The sequence below is a fragment of the Temnothorax curvispinosus genome, unplaced genomic scaffold (assembly GCF_003070985.1).
Source record: "Temnothorax curvispinosus isolate PA1 unplaced genomic scaffold, ASM307098v1 QBEX01013471.1, whole genome shotgun sequence".
In the NCBI taxonomy this organism is placed as follows: Eukaryota; Metazoa; Arthropoda; class Insecta; order Hymenoptera; family Formicidae; genus Temnothorax; species Temnothorax curvispinosus.
Genome location: NW_020223251.1, coordinates 1 through 21,344, shown reverse-complemented (window position 1 = coordinate 21,344; position 21,344 = coordinate 1). Strand labels below are relative to the sequence as shown.

At 39.4% G+C, this 21,344-nt stretch overlaps 1 protein-coding gene across 2 annotated transcripts in view; it reads left to right on the top strand.

Annotated features, from left to right (window-relative positions):
• LOC112463625 (fatty acid synthase-like) overlaps positions 1-19,690 on the top strand; it is a 138,274-nt gene extending 118,584 nt beyond the window's left edge. For both annotated transcript variants that reach the window (XM_025030118.1, XM_025030117.1), the window contains 13 exons: positions 4,836-5,254; positions 11,171-11,461; positions 11,555-11,759; positions 11,834-11,994; positions 12,210-12,527; positions 12,644-13,143; positions 13,411-13,715; positions 13,799-14,218; positions 14,323-15,341; positions 15,470-15,711; positions 15,788-16,484; positions 16,598-17,438; positions 17,938-19,690. In XM_025030118.1, the coding sequence (XP_024885886.1) occupies positions 4,836-5,254; positions 11,171-11,461; positions 11,555-11,759; positions 11,834-11,994; positions 12,210-12,527; positions 12,644-13,143; positions 13,411-13,715; positions 13,799-14,218; positions 14,323-15,341; positions 15,470-15,711; positions 15,788-16,484; positions 16,598-17,438; positions 17,938-18,113 (5,594 nt within the window). In that variant the 3' untranslated portion in view covers positions 18,114-19,690. The remainder of the gene's footprint in view (positions 1-4,835; positions 5,255-11,170; positions 11,462-11,554; positions 11,760-11,833; positions 11,995-12,209; positions 12,528-12,643; positions 13,144-13,410; positions 13,716-13,798; positions 14,219-14,322; positions 15,342-15,469; positions 15,712-15,787; positions 16,485-16,597; positions 17,439-17,937) is intronic.
• The last annotated feature ends 1,654 nt before the right edge of the window (positions 19,691-21,344 follow it).

The window sequence follows — 21,344 nt, the reverse complement described above, 5'->3', positions numbered from 1 at the left end:
CACACGCTCACACGCTCATACGGACATACCCACACACATATACCCACACACATACTCACGCACACTCGCGCGCGCACACACACGCACACGCAGACGCACGCACGCACTCATACGCACACGCTCATACAGACAAACTCACACACACATACCCACGCACACACACACGCACGCACGCACACACACACACACACACACACATAAAAATGCGACCCTAAAGAATTATTGCCGTGGATACTCTAAAATAGAATATTCCCAATATCCTCATTGTTACCATGTTCAACGTCTGATAACTCGAAAAGTAGATGGTTTCGGACTTAGTGCCCAATAACACTTTTGATCAAGAGATTATGAAGTACAACATACTGCAGTTTCAACCAATTTGACCAAAATCCATTTTCCCTATGGCTGGGCCCGGGGTCCTTTAAAACTCAATCCAAAAAAATGTACTTTCTTCGGGAGAAAAGTGAAATACTTAAGCCATGTCGTTTCAAAAAGAGGAATCTCCATTGATTCGGAGAAAATTAAGACCGTTCAAGAGTGGCCTATTCCTCAAAATAAGAAGCAAGTGCGAAGTTTCTTGGGACTCTGCTCTTATTATAGGAAATTTGTGAAGGGATTTTCTCTTATTGCTAAGCCATTATTTTCTTTAACTGAGAATCTTAGAAAGGAGGGGTGTCAATAAGGCCGTTTTTTGGCTTACGTCAGAATCGCTCCAAACTGTGGTATTTTCTTCCTACCGATGTAGCTTACAATCTCCTAGAACCGTTTGCTGTCCGAGCAATTAGAGGCTGAGAACGGGCAACTTGAAATCTCAAAAATCAATGGATTTTTTCACATGGTGGTAGTGCCGGTCTCATTTCAGCATGTCTCACACACACACACACACACACACACACACACACACACACACACACACACACACACACACACACACAGACGAGCCTTCGGCCCCCCCTCGCACCCCCCCCGTGGTTGAAAGCGTGGAACTCGCTTTACAACTTACAAAGTACATGCTAAGTTGTAAAGCGCGTCATGAACCCATGTGGTACCTCGTTCCGCGTGGACACACACACACACACACACACACACAGATGAGGCGATGCGAGGGAGGGCCGAAGGCTCGCACCCCCCCCGTGGTTGAAAGCGTGGAACTCGCTTTACAACATAAAGTGCCCGATTGTACGGTGCGCAATTGTACGATGCGCGATTGTACGGTGCGCAATTGTACATACGGTGCGCGATTGAACGGTGCGCGATTGTACGGTGCGCAATTGTACGGTGCGCGATTGTACGGTGCGCGATTGAACGGTGCAAGAATGTACGGTGCGCAATTGTACATACGGTGCGCGATTGAACGGTGCGCGATTGTACGGTGCGCGATTGTACATACGGTGCGCGATTGTACGGTGCGCGATTGTACATACGGTGCGCGATTGAACGGTGCGCGATTGTACGGTGCGCGATTGTACATACGGTGCGCGATTGTACGGTGCGCAATTGTACGGTGCGCGATTGTACGGTGCGCGATCGTACGGTGCGCAAAAACCGTGTCCAATGCAACATACGTTTATTTATTTAAATAAGTTAATAATATGTGTTGTGTCCAAAAGCAACGGTGTCCAATTGTACTGTGCGCCAATGAAATGTGTCCAAACAAATTGTGCGCGATTGTACGGTGCGCGATTGTACGGTGCGCGACTTTATGTGTCCAATAGTACTGTGTGCAATTGCAACGTGCGCAATTGTACTGTGCGCCAGTGAACCTCTCCCATTTTTGCCTCCCTCTCTTTCCCTCTACTTCCCCATTCTCTCCTTTCCTCCCTCCTCTATCTCCCGCTCTCCCTCTTTCCCTCCCCCACCCTCCCTTTCTCCGTCCTTTCCAATGGCATGCTGAAATGAGACCGGCACTACCACCATGTGAAAAACTTCATTGATTTTTGAGATTTCAAGTTGCCCGTTCTCAGCCTCTAATTGCTCGGACAGCAAACGGTTCTAGGAGGTTGTAAGCTACATCGGTAGGAAAAAAATACCACAGTTTGGAGCGATTCTGACGTAGGCCAAAAAACGGCCTTATTGACACCCCTCTTTTGTGTGGGATGGGCGTTGTCAAGAAGCTTTTGAGAAGCTTAAACAAAACTTAATTTCTCCTCTTATTTTAGCTTTTCCAATAGAAAAAGGGGAATTTATTCTTGATACTGACGCTTCAAATCACGGCTGGGCGCGGTACTTTCTCAAATTCAGGATAGTAGGGAGAGGGTCTTAGCTTATTATTGTCGGGTTTTGAGCAAGTCTGAAAGGAACTATTGCGTAACTCATCGGGAGCTGTTAGCTTTGGTGGAGGCTTTGAAGACCTTCTATCACTATTTATATGGACGTGAATTCTCGGTTAGAACGGATCATATTTCGTTACGCTGGTTGATGTCTTTTAAAAATCTAGAAGGGCAGTTAACACGTTAGATGGAACGCCTACAACAATTTAATTTCGTAGTCAAGCACCGAGCAGAAAAGGTGCACGCAAACGCTGACGCGTTGTCTAGGCGTCCATGTGCGGAAGGAAACTGCAGATATTGTGATAAAGTGCAGATGGGGGAAGAAAGTATTGTAAGAGGAGATGTTAGAAAAATAATCTTCAAAGAAATTGAATCTGCGGACTGGAAAAGAATGCAATTGGAGGACCCTTCAATTGTAGGAATTTATCGCGGAAAAGAGGAGAATAGGCGACCTCTTCGTCAAGAAATAGCTCAGAGAAATTCGACTGCTAAGGACTATTGGCTCCAATGGGATTCCCTGGTGATTAAAGACGGGATTTTGTGTAGGAAATGGGAGTCTCCAAATTTATGTTTCGTTGTTTTTCAAACTATAGTTCCTCGAGGAATGATTTCGCGAATTTTAGAAGAAGCTCATGACTCTTCCACAGGTGGTTATTTTGGTGTCAATAAGACCTTAGAGGAGATCCGGAAACATTTTTATTGGGCTTTCTGTAAGCAGGATGTCGATCATTGGTGTAGGACTTGTAAAGTTTGCGTTTCAAAGAGAGGGCCATCTGATAAAGGAAAGTCTTCTATGCAAATTTACAATGTCAGTGCGTCTTTCGAAAGAATTCAAATGGATGTTCTTGGTCCCCTTCCAATTTCTTCTTCGAGAAATAAATATCTGTTGGTGGTTACGGACTGTTTCACGAAATGGGTGGAAGCTTTTTGCTTGAAAATATTAGGGCTAAAACGATTGCGAAGTTTTCTTGAGTCAAGTGGTTTCTAGATACGGCATTTCTTTGAAATTACATACTGACCAAGGAAAAAATTTTGAATCTTGATTATTCTTGGAACTAACTCAGTTATTGGGAAATAAAAAAACAAGAACTACTCCATTTCACCCTCAATCCAATGGTCAGGTGGAACGTCAACATCAGACGTTGTTAAATTATCTGGCAAAGTTTGTTGCTGAAAATCAACGAGATTGGGATTGTTGGATTCCATTAGGGTTGTTGGCGTATAGGTCTTCTAAACACTGAAACTACTGGTTTTACTCCTTCTGAATTGCATTTAGGTCGGGAGTTAAGATTACCCTTGGATCTACTTCGCGGACATCCTCCTGGTTCTGAGACTATTCCTTCGGAAAGAGAATATTTCCGTCACTTGAAAGGAAAAATGGATCTTATTCATAACATTGTATGTCAACGTATGGAAATTAAGTCTAAAAAAGCCAAGGCGTTTTATGATCGGAAAGATAGACAATTATGCTATGAGCCTGGGCAAAAGGTCTGGTTATTTAATCCTCGAAGAAAAATAGGAATAACTCCTAAGTTACAAAGTAATTGGGAAGGTCCTTTTGAAGTCGTTAAAAGAATAAATGATGTAGTTTATTGCATTCGTAGGTCTAAACGGCATAAGAACAAAGTCGTTCATTTAGATAGATTAGCTACTTTTTATGAGAGGTAATTCCTTTTGAATCACGATTTTCATCCGGAGCGCGGAGCCCGAAAAATTTCAATTCATTTAATTAATTTTTAGGTTTTTAAGAAAAATATATTTTTCTTTTGTTGTTACTTTCAGCTACTTTTCCGGGAAGATGGTGCCTAACAACATCAAGCGAAAATATTAGCTGAAAGAAGACCGCCTTGCCCACGGTTTTTGATCGTGGTTTTTCCGTGAAACTTAGGGCAAATGCCAAGGCGGGGACTGGGGAGTCTTGCGAAACGCAGGGTCCACGAAAGCTTCCCCCTCCAGTCCGAAGACTCTCAAGAGGACAGCGCTGGTAGCAGAAGGAAAGCCGACGTTGAAGAGGTTTACACGTGGAAAGAAGCGTTTTTTGGATTGAGGGAAGAAACGAAGCTCCTTAACTCGCAGCTTAACTCGAGGTAGAGCAGGAAGCGTTTCAAGTTCCCGGAAATCTAAGAGAAAGAAACTGCTTGCAACTTTCCTCTAGTTGTCGGGACGACAACTTAAGAAGAGGGGGACAATGTTACGCCCGTGCTGGACACTGAGTAGAGAAGTCGCGGAAAGCTGGGAAGCGCGCTCCTTGACAACGGCAGTTTGTTGATGGATTTATTGATTTTCTGTCTGGCGGATTTTTGGAATCCGCACGCGTTCTGTTTTACGAGCTTGGAATAAACGCATTTCTTAAGTTCTTTTGAGTTCTCTTTCCTTTTGCGAGTTCCGCGAAATACGTGCGCGAGTGTGGAGTGCGCGATAGTGTTACGGCGGCGAGCTTACTCGACGAGCGTAACAATATATATATATATATATATATATATATATATATATATGGAATATATAGAGAGATATATATATATATGGAATATATTAAGAGATGCATACCATATTTTTATTTTTTAGGTGCTTTGTCACCCAACGGTTACTGCAGACCTTTTGATATCGCTGCAAACGGTTATTCACGTAGCGAAACGATAGGAGTGATATACCTTCAAAAAGCAAAGAATGCAAAAAGGATTTATGCTATATGTCCTCATATTAAAACAAACAACGATGGTTACAAGGAAGAAGGAATAACACATCCATCGATGCTTGTGCAAAGTACTTTGCTAACGGAATTTTACGATGAGTGCAGAATATCAACATCTTGCTTAGATTACATTGAAGCACATGGTACCGGTACTAAAATCGGCGATCCTCTAGAAGTCAATGCTATTTCTAACGCTTTGTGCAAGAATAGAAAAACTCCATTAATGATCGGCTCCGTAAAATCCAATCTTGGTCATACTGAAGCTGCAAGTGGTTTTACTCAAATCGCTAAGGTAAAACAAGTAATTTTCGCATTTATTTATTATTTTAAAATTTATGTTTATTTTACGCAATACAAACGCACGCACGCACACAGAAAGATTTATTATACGTAAAAATTGTTTGACAAGTTCGTACTCGAGCACGAAGGTTAAAGGATCGCGAGACCTTCTATTAGATTCTATTACACAGTTATCTCTAGAATTAACATAATTAGGTACATATGGAGGGGTAAAAACCGTAGTGGTGTGTCAAACTTTTTTAAAATATTGATTTGTGTGCATAGATGCAATCTATACAATGTATGTATAAATTGTATCTATGCACACAAGTCAATATTTTAAAAAATTTAACTTACACCACTATGGCTTTTACCCCTCCATATAATATACGGTAAGTAAAATTTTGATCGATAAATAATTTTGACAAATAAAGATGTACCATCTTTGGTTGAGCTGGATTTTTTTGTGGATTTATTTTAAGTTTATTTTAAGTTAAAAATTTTTTACAGTGACTTAAATGATGCTGATTCATTAACACCAATAAATTAAATCAATTTAAATATGTTGAACTTATTGTTCCAACGAAAAACTGTGTTTCAAGACTGACGAATAATCGGCACTCAGTTTTAGTGAAAAAAGTATATAAATTCACACAAAAACAATATTAAAAAGATTTATATATTTTGACCAAACTGACTTTAATATCGAAGATTCTTACATTAACTCGACGTTTCGACACTGGTTTTTTGGCTAAAATAATTCGTGAACATGATGAGATAAGTAGATATTTCTTTTTTAATTGTTCCTTGTGCGACATTCGTTTCTGTAACGATGTGTTTGTGTTGAATATGTATTTCTGTGCACATCGTACATTGGCATTCTTTCTGTATTATAACGACATCTAACGTCTACCGGTACCGGCGATATACTTCCCCTTTTTTTGGGCACGTTCGCGCATCATGTACATGTATTATTGAGACCTGTCCGTCTCTCGACCCTCATTCTTTCGAACGATCGCGGACACGATACATGTGTTGTGTACTCACGTTCCGTGCGCGCCGGATAGACTCACTTACTTCAATAAATTCGTGTTGTATTATCAATATCTCGCGATCTCGATAATTTCCTATACCGAACCTTTCGATCCTACAGACGGGAATCTCAACAGGTTATGGGCCCAGGCACGGTGTCTGGTTTCGGTGTCGGAAAATTGTGCGAGTGAGTTTCATAGGTGCCATCGAGAAAGTGAACGGGCGACTCGTTAACGACAACGTGGTTGCGCCATTTTCGTTCGAACAAACGGGACTCCTCCGTGCGCTATAGTGACGGAAAGAGCAGAAATCGTGGACAAATTTATAGCGGGATATAAGCAATGGCCAACGTCGACGTTAAGCAGATTACGAAATTTGACGGTACAAATTTCCAGCTCTGGAAATTCCAGATTACCACTGCGTTGGTGGCAAAGGAGCTCAAAGGCTACGTAGATGGAACGATAGTTCCACCGAAACCCATGGACGCCACATTTGCCGCCTGGACGACGAACAATGCTGCCGCTATGTGCTTAATCTCCACAACAGTCGAGTATTCGCAACTCGAATACTTAATTACGTGTGACACTGCTAAAGGGATATGGGATAAACTCACAAGTATCCACGAACAGACTTCAGCGTCGAATTTATTACATTTGAATCAGAAATTTCATGCTTACAGCATGAGCTCGTGTGACAGTGTGGCTCAACACATAGCGAAGGTTGAGAACATGACACGTCAACTTAGAGACCTTGGAGAACGGATCTCGAACACGGCATTGATGGCCAAGATACTCGGTAGTCTTCCTTCGAAGTTTAACGCGTTGGTGACCGCATGGGACAGTGTGCCCTTGGAATATCAAACAGTTGATAATTTACGTGAACGGTTAATCAAGGAAGAGAACAGACTAACGAATGACGATGACAAAGCTGCTGCTTTGAGTGCAGTAGATCGAAACGCATCAAGCACGAAGAAAACGGGGAAAGGAAATTCGTGTAAAAAATCGAACAAGACAGTCAAATGCTATTATTGCGGTATAACCGGGCATTTGATCAGATCGTGTCGGAAACGGAAGAGTGATAACGGTGACAAAGATGGCGAAGCCAACGTGAGTGCACTCGTCGCTGTTGAGAGTTTCGAGCCAAAGGACATGTTCGCGTTAAATGCTGTAAATCGCGAAAAAGAACGATTCTTGAATAACGATACTCGAGACACGTGGTACGGAGATAGTGCGTGTTCGCGCTATATAACATTTCGTCGTGATTGGTTCTCAAATTTCAAAGAGTGCTCGGGATCCATCATTCTCGGTGACGATGGCGCGTGCGCGGTGAATGGTTCCGGTACAGTGCCAATCAAAAGTTTGGTTAATGGACAATGGCTAAACTTTAATATCGAAAACGTGGCGTATGTCCTGAATTTTCGAAAGAATTTATTTTCTCTCGAGCTGTGCACGGAAAAAGGCTTGAAAGTGGTGCTCACAAAAGAATCCATTCAAATTGTACGTGATGGTAAAGCCATTATAGAGGGTGTCAAGCAGAGCAACCAATTGTACAGACTGTACATCGAACCAGCGAGCAAAGTCCAAGACGAAGTACACGCGACGACGACGGAGAAAAACAGCCTGCGACTTTGGCACGACCGCTTGGGTCATATAAACAAGCAAGCAGTACAGAATTCGGTCAAGTTGACTAACGGCATGAAAATAGATGATACAAAAGATTTCTTTTGTGCGCCATGTCAAATCGGAAAATCACATCGACTCACATTTCCGAAAAACAAAACACGAACGAGACGGGAGCCAGGTGAATTCATCCATAGCGATGTATGCGGCCCCATGTCAGTGAGTTCCCTGGGAGGAGCGAGATTATACGTGTCCTTCAAGGATGATGCGTCCGGGTATCGACACGTTTATTTCATTAAGCATAAGTCAGATGTGCTAGATCGCTTTCGTGAGTACGAACAGTTGGTGAAAAATAAATTTAATAAACCAATCAAAACCCTCAGGGTCGATAACGGACGCGAATATATAAACAATCCAATGAGGCTGTTCCTGGCAGAAAGAGGTATCCAACTGGAAACTACGGCACCATACACACCGGAGCAGAATGGGCGATCAGAACGCGACAATCGGACAATTGTCGAATCAGCTTTAACGATGCTCGAGGCCAAGGGTTTACCACGATTTTTATGGGCAGAAGCCGTCAACACGGCAATCTACGTCATTAACAAGACGGCGACATCTCAAGTTGAGAGAGCAACACCATATGAGATCTGGCACGGCAAAAGGCCCGATCTTTCGCACATCAGGGTGTTTGGATCAGAAGCCTACTCGCATGTACCGAAAATACAGCGAACAAAACTGGATCCAAAAGCCAAAAAAGCAATTTTGGTTGGCTATCAAGGAGAGTCGCGAAATTATCGACTCTATGATTCCTCGTCGAAGAAACTCTACGTCAGCAGAGACGTCACGTTCGACGAGACATCGACGTGTGATAGCAAGAAAAGAGACGCAGTCGACATCGAGTTCAAGATACCGGCGAAAGCGGTTCCTGTTCCGGCAGAAGAAGATGACATCGCTCCAGCAGAAGAAGACGACGTCATTCCAGTGGGAGTGACTGGTGAGCAAGTGCAAGGGCATGACAGATTGCCCCGATTGAGAGATCGTCAATTAGTGCATCCTCCCGAGAGATTCGAAGCGCATTTTGTCGAATTTCATGAGCCAACTACATACAACGAAGCCGTTAACGGTAAAGACGCAACGGAATGGCAGCGCGCTATCCAAGATGAGCTCGACGCTCATGAGAAAAATGGAACTTGGTCCGTTGTTCCACTTCCCAAGGAGAAGAAGACCATCGATTCTCGTTGGATCTTCAAGGTCAAAAGGTCACCGTCCGGTGACATTCAACGTTACAAGGCACGCCTCTGTGCTAGAGGTTTTTCGCAGCAAGCAGGAGTCGACTACAAGGAGACGTTTTCCCCTGTCGTAAGGTACGACAGTCTGCGCGTCCTGCTGGCTGTTGCGACGGAGATGGATCTGGAGGCCGGTCAATTCGACATCAAAACGGCTTTCCTCTATGGGGAGCTGTCCGAAGAAATCTACATGAAAGTGCCAAGTGGGTTGAACGTGAAGGGTAAAGATGTTGCGTGTAAACTAGTGAAAGCGTTGTACGGGTTGAAGCAGGCGTCGCGCTGTTGGAACTTGAAGTTTAAGTCATTTTTGAAACAATTTAATTTTGAGGCTTGCGATGCAGATAAATGCATCTATAAAGGTATAATTAACGGTTTAATTGTATTCCTCGCATTGTATGTGGACGATGGTCTAATTTTAGCGAAAACTATAGATGCAATTAACGTTGTCATAGATGCACTCCGCAAGTCATTCGACATAACGGTCGAGAAATCGAACATTTTCGTGGGCTTAGAATTTGAGCGTGATCGTAAAATTAAAACAATGTCGATTTATCAACATAGATATATTGATAAAATTATTGCACGATTCAATATGATCGAATCGCGACCTTTGAGCGTACCAGCGGATCCGAATGTAAGTTTAACGTCTGCTGAGAAAAATAATGATTTTGACTTGAAAGTGCCTTATCAGGAGGCAGTCGGAAGTTTAAACTTTTTGGCAATTGTAAGTCGTCCTGACATATCATACGCGGTAAATGTAGTCAGTCGTCACTTGTGTAATTATTCTCGAGATCACTGGGAAGTGGTAAAACGTATAATTCGCTATCTGAAAGAAACGAGAGATTTATCACTAATTTATCGGAGCGAGGGAGTGAATTCATTTCCAGTTGCGTACTCAAATGCGGACTATGCGGGCGACGTCGACACGCGACGATCTACTTCCGGTTATATATTTTTATTGAACGGTGGTCCAGTGATCTGGGGATCACAACGACAAAGTATTGTTTCATTAAGTACAACCGAGGCAGAGTATGTATCGGCATGCACTGCAGCAAAGTAAGCAGTTTGGTTGAAACAACTGCTCAAAGACATGGAATACCGATGTGAGGGTCCGATTGTCTTAAACGTGGATAATCAGAGCGCAATACGCCTCATTAAGAATCCCGAATTTCATAAAAGGACAAAACACATCGGTGTTCGGTATCATTTCATACGGGAAAAATACGATAACGGCGAGATAGATGTGAAGTACGTAAATACCGATATGCAGCTCGCAGCTCTATTTACAAAAGCATTAAGGAAAGATAGATTCAGAATGTTGAGAGAGTGTATTGGTATGTTTTGAGTGTGAAGAATGTACTGTGTGAGTGGGAGTGTTGAATATGTATTTCTGTGCACATCGTACATTGGCATTCTTTCTGTATTATAACGACATCTAACGTCTACCGGTACCGGCGATATACTTCTCCTTTTTTTGGGCACGTTCGCGCATCATGTACATGTATTATCGAGACCTGTCCGTCTCTCGACCCTCACTCTTTCGAACGATCGCGGACACGATACATGTGTTGTGTACTCACGTTCCGTGCGCGCCGGATAGACTCACTTACTTCAATAAATTCGTGTTGTATTATCAATATCTCGCGATCTCGATAATTTCCTATACCGAACCTTTCGATCCTACAGACGGGAATCTCAACAGTTTGTAATAACTTCGTTATGTATACTTTTTAGAAATCTCTTGATAAGGACACAAAACCAGTGTCGAAACGTCGAGTTAATGTAAGAATCTTCGATATTAAAGTCAGTTTGGTCAAAATATATAAATCTTGTTAATTTTTCACTAACGAAGAAAATAATATTAAGCTATAAAGATCCAGCTCGACCAAACGTGGCATATCACTACTTATTTATCAATAATATATGAGTCAATATCTAATAATTTAATTCATATTTATTACATTTTATAATTGTTATTTATTTTTAAAGGCAATAATAGCATTTGAAACCGGTTTTGTTCCACCAAATATCAATTATACATCACCACGAAATATAGATGCCTTAATAAATGGAACTGTTCGTGTCGTCGAAGAATCGATGCCACTTAAAAACGGTTATATAGGTATCAATTCTTCCGGTTTCGGGGGATCTAATGTTCACATGTTATTAAAGTGGAACCCCAAACAAAAAGTTAACAATGGAACACCGAGTAATGACTTGCCAAGACTTGTAATATTATCTGGGAGCACTGAAGAATCAGTGAAGTTATTCTTAAATGATGTTAGTAAACATTTTGAAACCAATCTCAACAAGATCTTTTTAGTGATTAATCATTATATCATACTTTTTGCTTTAAAAAACTTTCGATTATAGGTCGCTAATCGTCCGATAAATATAGAATATATCCGTTTAATACACGACGTCTATACGGACAGCATAGATGGTCACTTATGGAGAGGATTCACTATACTAAATATTTTGCAACAAGATTCAATAAGAGAAATTCAAAATTGCGAGAATGCGAAAAGACCTGTTTGGTTTATATTTTCTGCTTTAGGCTCGCAATGGCCAGGAATGGGTATATATGTATTTAATATTCCATACTTTATTTACAGCATTTAAATAATAATATATTTTTTTAATTAAAATCAGGTCGAAATTTATTAAAATTTCACGTCTTTGCAAATGCGATAAGAGTGTGCGACGTTACTTTAAAACCATATGGTATAGGTGTCGCGGATATTTTGACAAAGACAGACGAAAAAGTGTGCAAAGACGCGTTACATGCGTTTGTTGGCATTGTCGCTATTCAGGTAAAATATACTTTGAAGCTATAAAATAATGTCAATTATACTATATTTATTGATGAATATATCAGCAATATAAATTCTTTCTATGTTATTTTATCCTACTACAGTGGAATTATCATCTTACATAACTTACATTTATTTCACCACACTTTATTGATTTATTAGAAATGAATTTTTCAAAGTAATTCAGCTATAAAATTATTTGTATAAATTTGTAGATTGGTTTAGTAGATCTCCTAACATCATTAGGAATTATTCCGGATTACATGATTAGTCACTCTGCTGGTGAACTTGGTTGCGCGTACGCCGATGGATGTCTCACTATTGAACAAACTATTTTATCAGCATATTTTATTGGTTTGGCGTGTGCCGAAAGAAAAATAATTCGTAGCTCTATGGCAATTGTTAGTCTTGATTACGAGTGTCTCAGAAACATGTGTCCAGTGGATATTGAAATAATATGTCGCAATAGCGAGAATAGCAGCGTTGTGAGCGGACCCGCAGAATCCGTGCAAAAATTTATGAAAATCTTGCAGGTAGGATTGAATAGCTCTCATACTTTATAAGCAAATAGAAAACTTCGTTTAATAATCTTTAAAATATCGAACTTGCCGCATGTGCATATATTAAATTTGTACTTTTGTATTGTTAGATCAATAATATTCACGTGAAAGAGGTACACTGCAATGTACCGTATCACACTTTTTATCTCGCATCTGTAAAAATTCAACTTTTGCTTAATTTAAACAAAGTAATATCACGGCCGAAGAAACGGAGTCCAAAATGGATCAGCACTTCCGTACCTCGCACCGAATGGTTTACCTCAGCATCAAAATTATCATCGGCGGACTATCATACACATAGTATATTAAATACCGTTCTCTTTGAACAAACAACGCATCTAATTTCAAGTAACGCAGTGACCATCGAAATTGCGCCAGATAGCGTTCTGCAGCACGTTCTGAAAGAATCCTTGTGTTCGGAAGTAATGAACGTTGTATTGACTCGACGCACTGAACAAAATATTGACGTAATTTTACAAGGAATTGGAAGGCTGTATAACTGTGGCTTACAGCCGAAAGTTGCTAATTTATACCCGCCAGTGGAATATCCTGTTAGTCGAGGAACTCCTATGATTTCCCCATCGATCAGGTACAAGATATTATTTGAAATCGCAATTTAGATGATGTCTACATAAAAGAAATTATAAATATACATATTTTTATATTATTTATAATTATATTGTATTTATTAATATAATATATATTATTAATTATAATTATATTTATTAGGTAATAAATTAATATTATCGAATCTGTTATTATTATTTAAATATATATTACATATATAAATAATAATATATATTTCTTATATATGTAATTATATAATGTAAAAACAAGCATTCTAATGCCACATTAGATGGGATCACTCCAAAGATTGGTATATACCGTGTTCTGAAACACAAATGTCCATAAAATCTCGAGAAAGATATGTCAAAATTTCACTCGACGATGAAGACTACTATTATATGCACGGTCATATAATCGATGGAAGAAATTTGCTACCCGCGACAAGTTATCTTGTACTCATTTGGCAAACTTTTGGTATGATGAAAGGGATAACATACACAACAATACCGATAATATTTCGAGATGTAAACTTTATTCGCGCTACTCACTTGACGAAAAGTAATGCTGTAAAATTGATGATTGCGATACAGAAAGGTATTTATAAGATGAGTTATTTTAAAGTAGCATAATCGTATAAGAATGTATGTAAAATAATCGAATATATAAAAATATTACAGATGGGAAGTTTGAAATAACCGAAAGAGATAGCGTTGTTGTGACAGGTACAGTGCACGAGATATCGAATCCAGAACAGGAAATGATTCGGACAGATCTATTGCCGGAAATTAACAATGAAGAAGAATATATGACTGCTCGAGATATTTATAAGGAGTTGAGACTGCGTGGTTACCAGTACAGCGGCTGGTTTCACAGATTATATAGCGCATCTATTTCAAACAATAAAGGACATATTGTTTGGAAAACGAATTGGGTAACGTTTATGGATACTATGATACAGATGTTTGTTATTGGGTATGATACCCGGGAATTATGTGTTACGACGAGTATTCAGAAGTTGGTGATCAATCCTAAGCTTCATGCATCGATGCTACGAAACAGCGTGGTTGGCGTGGAAGATACGACATGCAAGGATAAAAGTAAGTGTTCTTGAATCACTTGTTGAGCTATTTTGTTTTGACGAATGTCGCGTAAAAAAATCTCTGATGTGATATATAAAACGTATTATTTTGTCTTATTGCAGCATTACCGATACGAATATACAGAGAACTAGACACGATTATAGCTGGCGGAATAGAGATTCGAGGTATTAAAACCACTCAGATCTCTCGCCGAAGATTGGCTCAGGATGTTGTTATCGAAGAACACGTATTTGTAGCTCATCATGATCGCGCTAAGATTTCTTTGAACGAAGCGATTCGAATATCGGCGCAACTCGCGCTGGAAGATCATCAAATCATCAAATTGAAAACCATCGAGCTAGTAGAAGATGTCGACGATGTCGCACCAGAATATCTCTCTTCTTCGTTGCTGCTTGAGGCTTTTGATAATGTGCCATTGATACAAACAAACATCATTGTATTAACATCGCCGAATCGTTTTAGTCCAGCAGATCTACCGCAGAACATTTCAATTAGAGATTTAAACAAACCATTTGTAGATGACAAAGCCTTAATAGTTGCCGGATTCAACCTTTTAACCAAGCAACAAACCTCGTTAGAACGACTTTTATCATTTCTGAGAGAAGGTGGTTATCTGTTGTCACGTGAGAAATGCGACGTAGTTAACTACACCAAATATTTACAGCAATACGAATTAAATGTTATTCTTGAAAAGCGCACCGACAAAGAAATGATTGTGCTTCTGAAAAAGAAAATTCAAATAGAAAAGAGAATTGTTGTCTACATAAATAATGATAATTTTAATTGGTTGGAGGATCTAAAGCTGCTTGTGAGCGATGAGAATAAACTCGAAAAAAAGAGTAGGATTATAATTGTTGGAGAGAGAGATTTTGAGTGCGGTTTATTAGGTTTTGTTAACTGTTTGAGAAAAGAGCCGGGCGGAGAGTTTGTTAGAGGTGTGCTTATTCAAGATGAGCGAGTCCCTAAGTTTTCTCTACAGGATCCCTTCTATATACATCAATTGCAAAAAGATATGTTCATTAATGTATTGCGATCTAATGAGACCTGGGGATCATACAGACATTTGCGATTACCACGACCGGAAGCCGAACCCGTACCTACCGCTCATGTATGCCAAACGGTATGTCATACGTATCTTTTCAAACCATATTAATATACTTTATCATTGTACAGTAATATTATGTATTTTCGTCTTTTGAGTATTGTCACACGATATAAAATTTTGTTTTATATATATGTCACGTATAGGTTCGTGGTGATCTAGGTACATTTTGTTGGATAGAGAACAGTCTATCTGTCGAAGCCCGTCATGAGGATTTGGTGCGTGTGGTTTACTCATCGCTCAATTTTAAAGATGTAATGCTTGCGACTGGTAAATTAGTATCTGATCAAGCGATCTCGCGAGGACGGTTTCAATGTACTCCTCTTGGATTTGAATACGTAGGATTCGATGCCAATGGGCAACGTGTAATGGGAATCCGTGATACCGAGTAAATAATGCTCCAAAAAATAATTACGTTGCGTAATATTATAGAATTAAAACTAAATTAAGATTATTCTTTCTAGTTGTATTGCAAACGTCGTTGTAAAAAATAAAGATTTCTGCTGGAAGATACCCGATGCGTGGACATTCGAAGCGGCGGCGACGGTCCCGTGCGTTTACAGCACGGTTTACTTAGCCTTATACATACATGGGAAAATGAAAAAAGGCAATAAAATACTTATACACTCTGGTACTGGCGGTATTGGACAAGCAGCTATTCACCTCGCTCTCAAAGAAGGATGCGAGGTGTTCACTACTGTGGGCACGAGAGACAAACGGAACTTTATTAAGAAGATGTTTCCGATTATTCTGGATAAACATATTGGAAATTCACGAGATACCAGCTTTGAACAAATGATAATGCGAGAAACAAACGGTCGCGGCGTCGACATTGTGTTAAATTCATTGGCAGAAGAAAAGTTAATCGCGTCCATTCGTTGCTTGGCGCAAAATGGTCGTTTTCTGGAAATCGGCAAATTTGATTTTATTTCTAACAATCCGCTAGGTATGTCTGTGTTTCAGAAAGGTATTAGCTTTCATGGAATTCTACTCGATAATATGATGTGTCGTGGCAATCACAAGTATAAGTCGCTGTTGTCCAAAATGATAGCCGACGGTCTTAAATATGGAGTCATTAAACCAATTCAAGTAAAAGTTTTTTCAAAAACAGAAATCGAAGAAGCTTTTAGATACATGGCGAGTGGAAAACACATGGGAAAAGTACGCTAGTATTGATTAACAGTAGCATAGAGAATTATTCATAATAGTTTTACAGAACTTACCTATTTTACATACAATGTGCAATTTTAACATATAAATATATATTTTTATAGATAATTATAAAGATCCAGGAAAAGGATAAACCTCTAGACAAGCCCATTGTCGCATATCGTCGCTATTATTGTCTCAGAAATAAAAGTTATATTATATTGGGAGGTCTAGGTGGATTTGGTTTGGAGTTGACCGATTGGTTAATATTTCGAGGCGCCAGGAATGTCGTGTTGATATCGCGAACGGGAATGAAAAATGGGTATCAACGCAAGAAAGTTCGACTATGGAAGTCGTACGGTGTAAATGTGCTGATTATCAAGAATATCGATGTCGCTGATCCCAAGGACTGCGAATACCTCTTGCAAACTGCCGAAAGAAAAGCGCCGGTGGACGCAATATTTAATCTCGGTGTGGTGCTGAAGGATAGCATGTTGAAGAATCAAACCGCGGAGACCTTCGCGGAGTCCTTCCAATCGAAGGCTCGAGCAACGCAAACATTGGACAAACTTTCTAGAAAGATTTGCTCCCAACTGCGGCACTTCGTGGTATTCTCTTCTGCTGCCTGCGGTAGAGGAAACGCTGGACAGACTAATTATGGTATGGCCAACTCTATCATGGAGAGGGTGTGCGAAAAGAGAGCGGAGGAAGGATTACCCGGATTGGCGATTCAGTGGGGATCTGTGGGTGACGTGGGTATCGTCGCTGACATGCAGGAGAACGAGGGGAAGGAACTGATTACCGACCGCGTCGGCATCTTGCAGCAAACGATATCTTGCTGTCTCGACGAGCTCAATAAATTTTTAATTCAAAGCCGACCGGTTGTAAGCAGCATGGTCGTAGCTAAAAAGAAAACAATATCTTCTGAATTTAACAGTCTGATAAAAACTGTCGCCAATATTTTAGGTATCTGCTTCAAAGTATAATAGTATATTGTGCACCAAGGGGTGAAAGTAGCGTTTTTCAGACGAGTGTGAAGTTTGCCGCCCGAGCCGAAGGCTCGGGCGGCAAATCACACGAGTCTGAAAAAGCTTTCGCCCCGAGGTGCACACGATATTTTTCACAATACCTTTACGAAAAGTTCGACTTCCATGCCTAGAGAGAGGCAAAAGTGGTCAATTTCAAGCCAGGAATTACTTTCTTTCCTAGGGCGAAAAGTAACCACTTTCCGCCCTAGGACGGAAAGTGGTCACTTTCCTTCCTAGGGAAGAAAGTGGTTACTTTCCGCCCGCTATGCCGCCTTGGCATGAAATTGATCACTTTCGCCCCTCTCTACAGGCATGGAAAGTCGAACTTTCCGTGGAGGTGTTGTGAAAACTTACTTTTTGCATATACTTATTATATTTTTTATCAAACCAGTTTATGAGTAATACATTAAAAATCATAATAATTTTTTATATTACAGACATAAAAGACATGAAGTTTATAAGTCAAAATTCATCTCTGGTCGAACTTGGAATGGAATCCATGATAGCCGTGGAAATTAAACAAACTCTGGAACGAGAGTTTGACATTTTTTTGACTGCGCAAGAGATACAAAATCTCACCTTCGCGAAGCTTAATAAGATGCAATCATTTTGAATTTCGGTACAGTACTTCGACATAAAGTTGAGTTTAATTGGGGTCATGTGTGGTATACTACTGTAAAGTTCCGACTTCCTTCTATTTATTACATATACTAGCATGCTATCCTTCTTAGAGAGTATATGAAGTTATTGCAAACTATCAAATTGAAGATAGAAAAGAAGCAAATTCATACGATTATGTGAGTTCAAATTGGGTTGTAAAGCTTCGGAAATTGCACGCAATATCAACTAAGTAACATACAGTTCAACATTGGTCTCAAAAATTCCGTAGCAGAAACGAAAGCTTAGAAGATAAAGCGGGTTGGCCGCTGTTGATAATGATTAATAAAGAGCTATTATTCATGCGAATCCACTGAAAACCACTAGAGAGATTGCACAAATTATACTTAACATAAACAGACCATTCAATGAGCTGAGATATTCACATTTGAAGTTGAAGATTAAAAGCCGCAATTATTTTTGCACTAACCTAATAATATAAAACGTTGTTACATATATATTTATACAAAACTTATCTTCAGAAAAGGCTAAAAAAACGCATTAAGTGTACACACGCTAAACACAAAATCTTTATTTAAAAAAAATTTTGATCTAATTTGAGCTTATAATTCTATTTGTATTTTTACTACAAAAACAATGATATTAGAAGGTTTGCGCCAAGTGAATATAATAAATTAGTAACGTCTGATTTTCTTAATCATTGTTCTTTATTAGACTTGTTGTGTATCTGTTTTTTTTTTTAGAAACAGATATATACAACCTGCTGTTTTTTTTATTATTTAGATTTACATACAAGAAATACTTATTATGCCCCAAATATATATATGTTTATAGCATATGTCCCACAAAAACATAAAAAAGCACTTTTTGAAAAAAAGAACAGGTGTACAACAAGTATAAAGTAAAGTAATAAAGTAACATGATAAAGAAAATCAGACGTTGTTACCAATTTATCATATCCACTTCGCGCAAATTTTCTGATATTATTGTTTTTGTAGTAAAAAATACAAATCAACATTTCACACAAATCTGTCCATATAAATCTTGCAATATTGGGATTTAAAGGATTTGCTAACAAACCTTAGCAAACAATATTCGCCGGTAAACAGTAAAGCTGGTTTAAACTTGTCAACTTTTAATCCACAAACGCAGTCGAATGCTTCTGCGAGATATGTGGGCGTCATTGTTTATTTTTAAATCAATCATCTGACCATATGCTGAAGATAAGCGTATTTATCATATTTTACAAATCGGCTGATTAAATGGATACTTGGTGTTACGTGCGGAACCGCTTTCTCGGTCCTGCACTGTATTTGCCCGCCTAACAAAATTGATTACGGGACGAACTCGAGTTAACCCGCGAATATACCAATGCGTGAGCACAGCGGCTTAAGGCCGGCTATTGTAACCAGACCATTATACGAATGATATTGCTTGTAATATTGATATTATTGGGAAATTATAAATTTAGTAGAATACATGCGTTAGTAATGACATTGCTATTATAAAAAATATTCGTAAAAATATAAGTTAGTAGTAGAGGAGACCGGGGCGAAGTCGGCCCTATATTTTCGGTGCCAATTTTTAACAACAAAAATATCATTTTAGTGAAATATAGTATACCATTGTAAAGAGTGAACGCTTGGCTACAAAATTTATATAAGCATTTTTGGTTTACGTCGTTTTGTTCAACCGGTATAGAGTAAAAACGACAAAGGTGCAAAAATCGAAATGTCAAAATTTCCGGGGTGGAGTCGTGTCTTCATTCTCGGACTAAATTTTAAATAAAGATACATAATTTTGATCATAAAAAATAATAGAATATACTTTATTCATTGTTTTTTAGTAGAAAAATGGAAAGCGGAAAATAATTTCAAGAAAATTAATTTTTTTTTCGCTATTAATGTCTGAAACAGTTAAAGTATGTACGTGCTTTTGTACGTGCGATGGTATGTGCGTACCATTTTCCTGCAGTTGAGAAATACAATGACGCATTTGCAACGGAAAATAGAGTGAAACCACTGGGACGAGTCCGTTCCGGTGGTTTGGTCACGACTTCGCCCCGAACACAAGTGTTAGGTTTGGTTGCTTATAAAATAATAGAAATCAATGAAAATAAAAAAACTGCACTGGAATCGTGTTCAGCATGCATTACTCTTTAGAATCACTTACTTTGAGATTCGGAGAGACAATAATACTTAAGATATTACAAACTTTCGACGCGGAAGAAATTTTACTTTCGACCTGTGAAAACACGTTTGCTTCGATAAGAATCACAACATGTCACGAAACCTCACTAAACTCCGTGGTCACGTGGGCACCATAAGCCATGTTTACAGTATTAATGGCGAATTCACGCAACATACAGATTTCGAGATAATTGCAAAAACGACTCCGCCCCTAAGTCGACTTTGTCCCGGTCTCCCCTACGCATGTTAATGATAATGTTAGGTAAAATTAGTATTATTATTATTGAAAGAATATAGGACACATCAGAAAAAATTTAAAGGAACGTGGAAATAACAAGCATATATAATTTGATTGATAATTTCATTTATTGAGCGATCAAATTTATAGTCTGGACCGGCACACGACGCTCTCGGATAACCATGACATTCCAAATAGTTTCACGTGATGGTCTCACGTATTCACATGAACACCGTAGTCTCTTACCCCGAGACGTCACCAAACGAGTAGTACATATACAGGCCCTAGAATCGGGCATTCGCATTCTCTTCAATTTTATTTTCCGAATAAGTCACGCGAGATTAATATATTGAGAGCACCGCGAGCCGGGAAGGACTTAGCCGCGAGCCGCGAAGGACTTAGCCGCGAGCGAGTTTGATTTTTCGGAGAGCTGTTCCTCTTAGTTTCACGCGTCGTATTGTCGGTTTTCGATCTTTCCTAGCTGTAATACAGAGAAACAAAGTGAGGCCTGAAATAAATACTAGTTGTAGTGAAAAACATGACTTAATTTAGTTTGACCTAGTCTTCCACGATTTTTTACCTTTCACCTAGGTGTCGATGCGCGCCTCTCACAGGGCGTTCTTGACAGATCCTCAAGGCGATGCGCGTCTCTATCGGGGCGTTCTCTAGTCACCACTGTTTTTTCCTCGTTTCTAAAAATATTACATAAAGATAAATTATTGAACATCGATTATCTGTCTATCAGCTGCATGTTATTATAGGGTTCACCAACACAAATACACTCTCACAAGAACACATT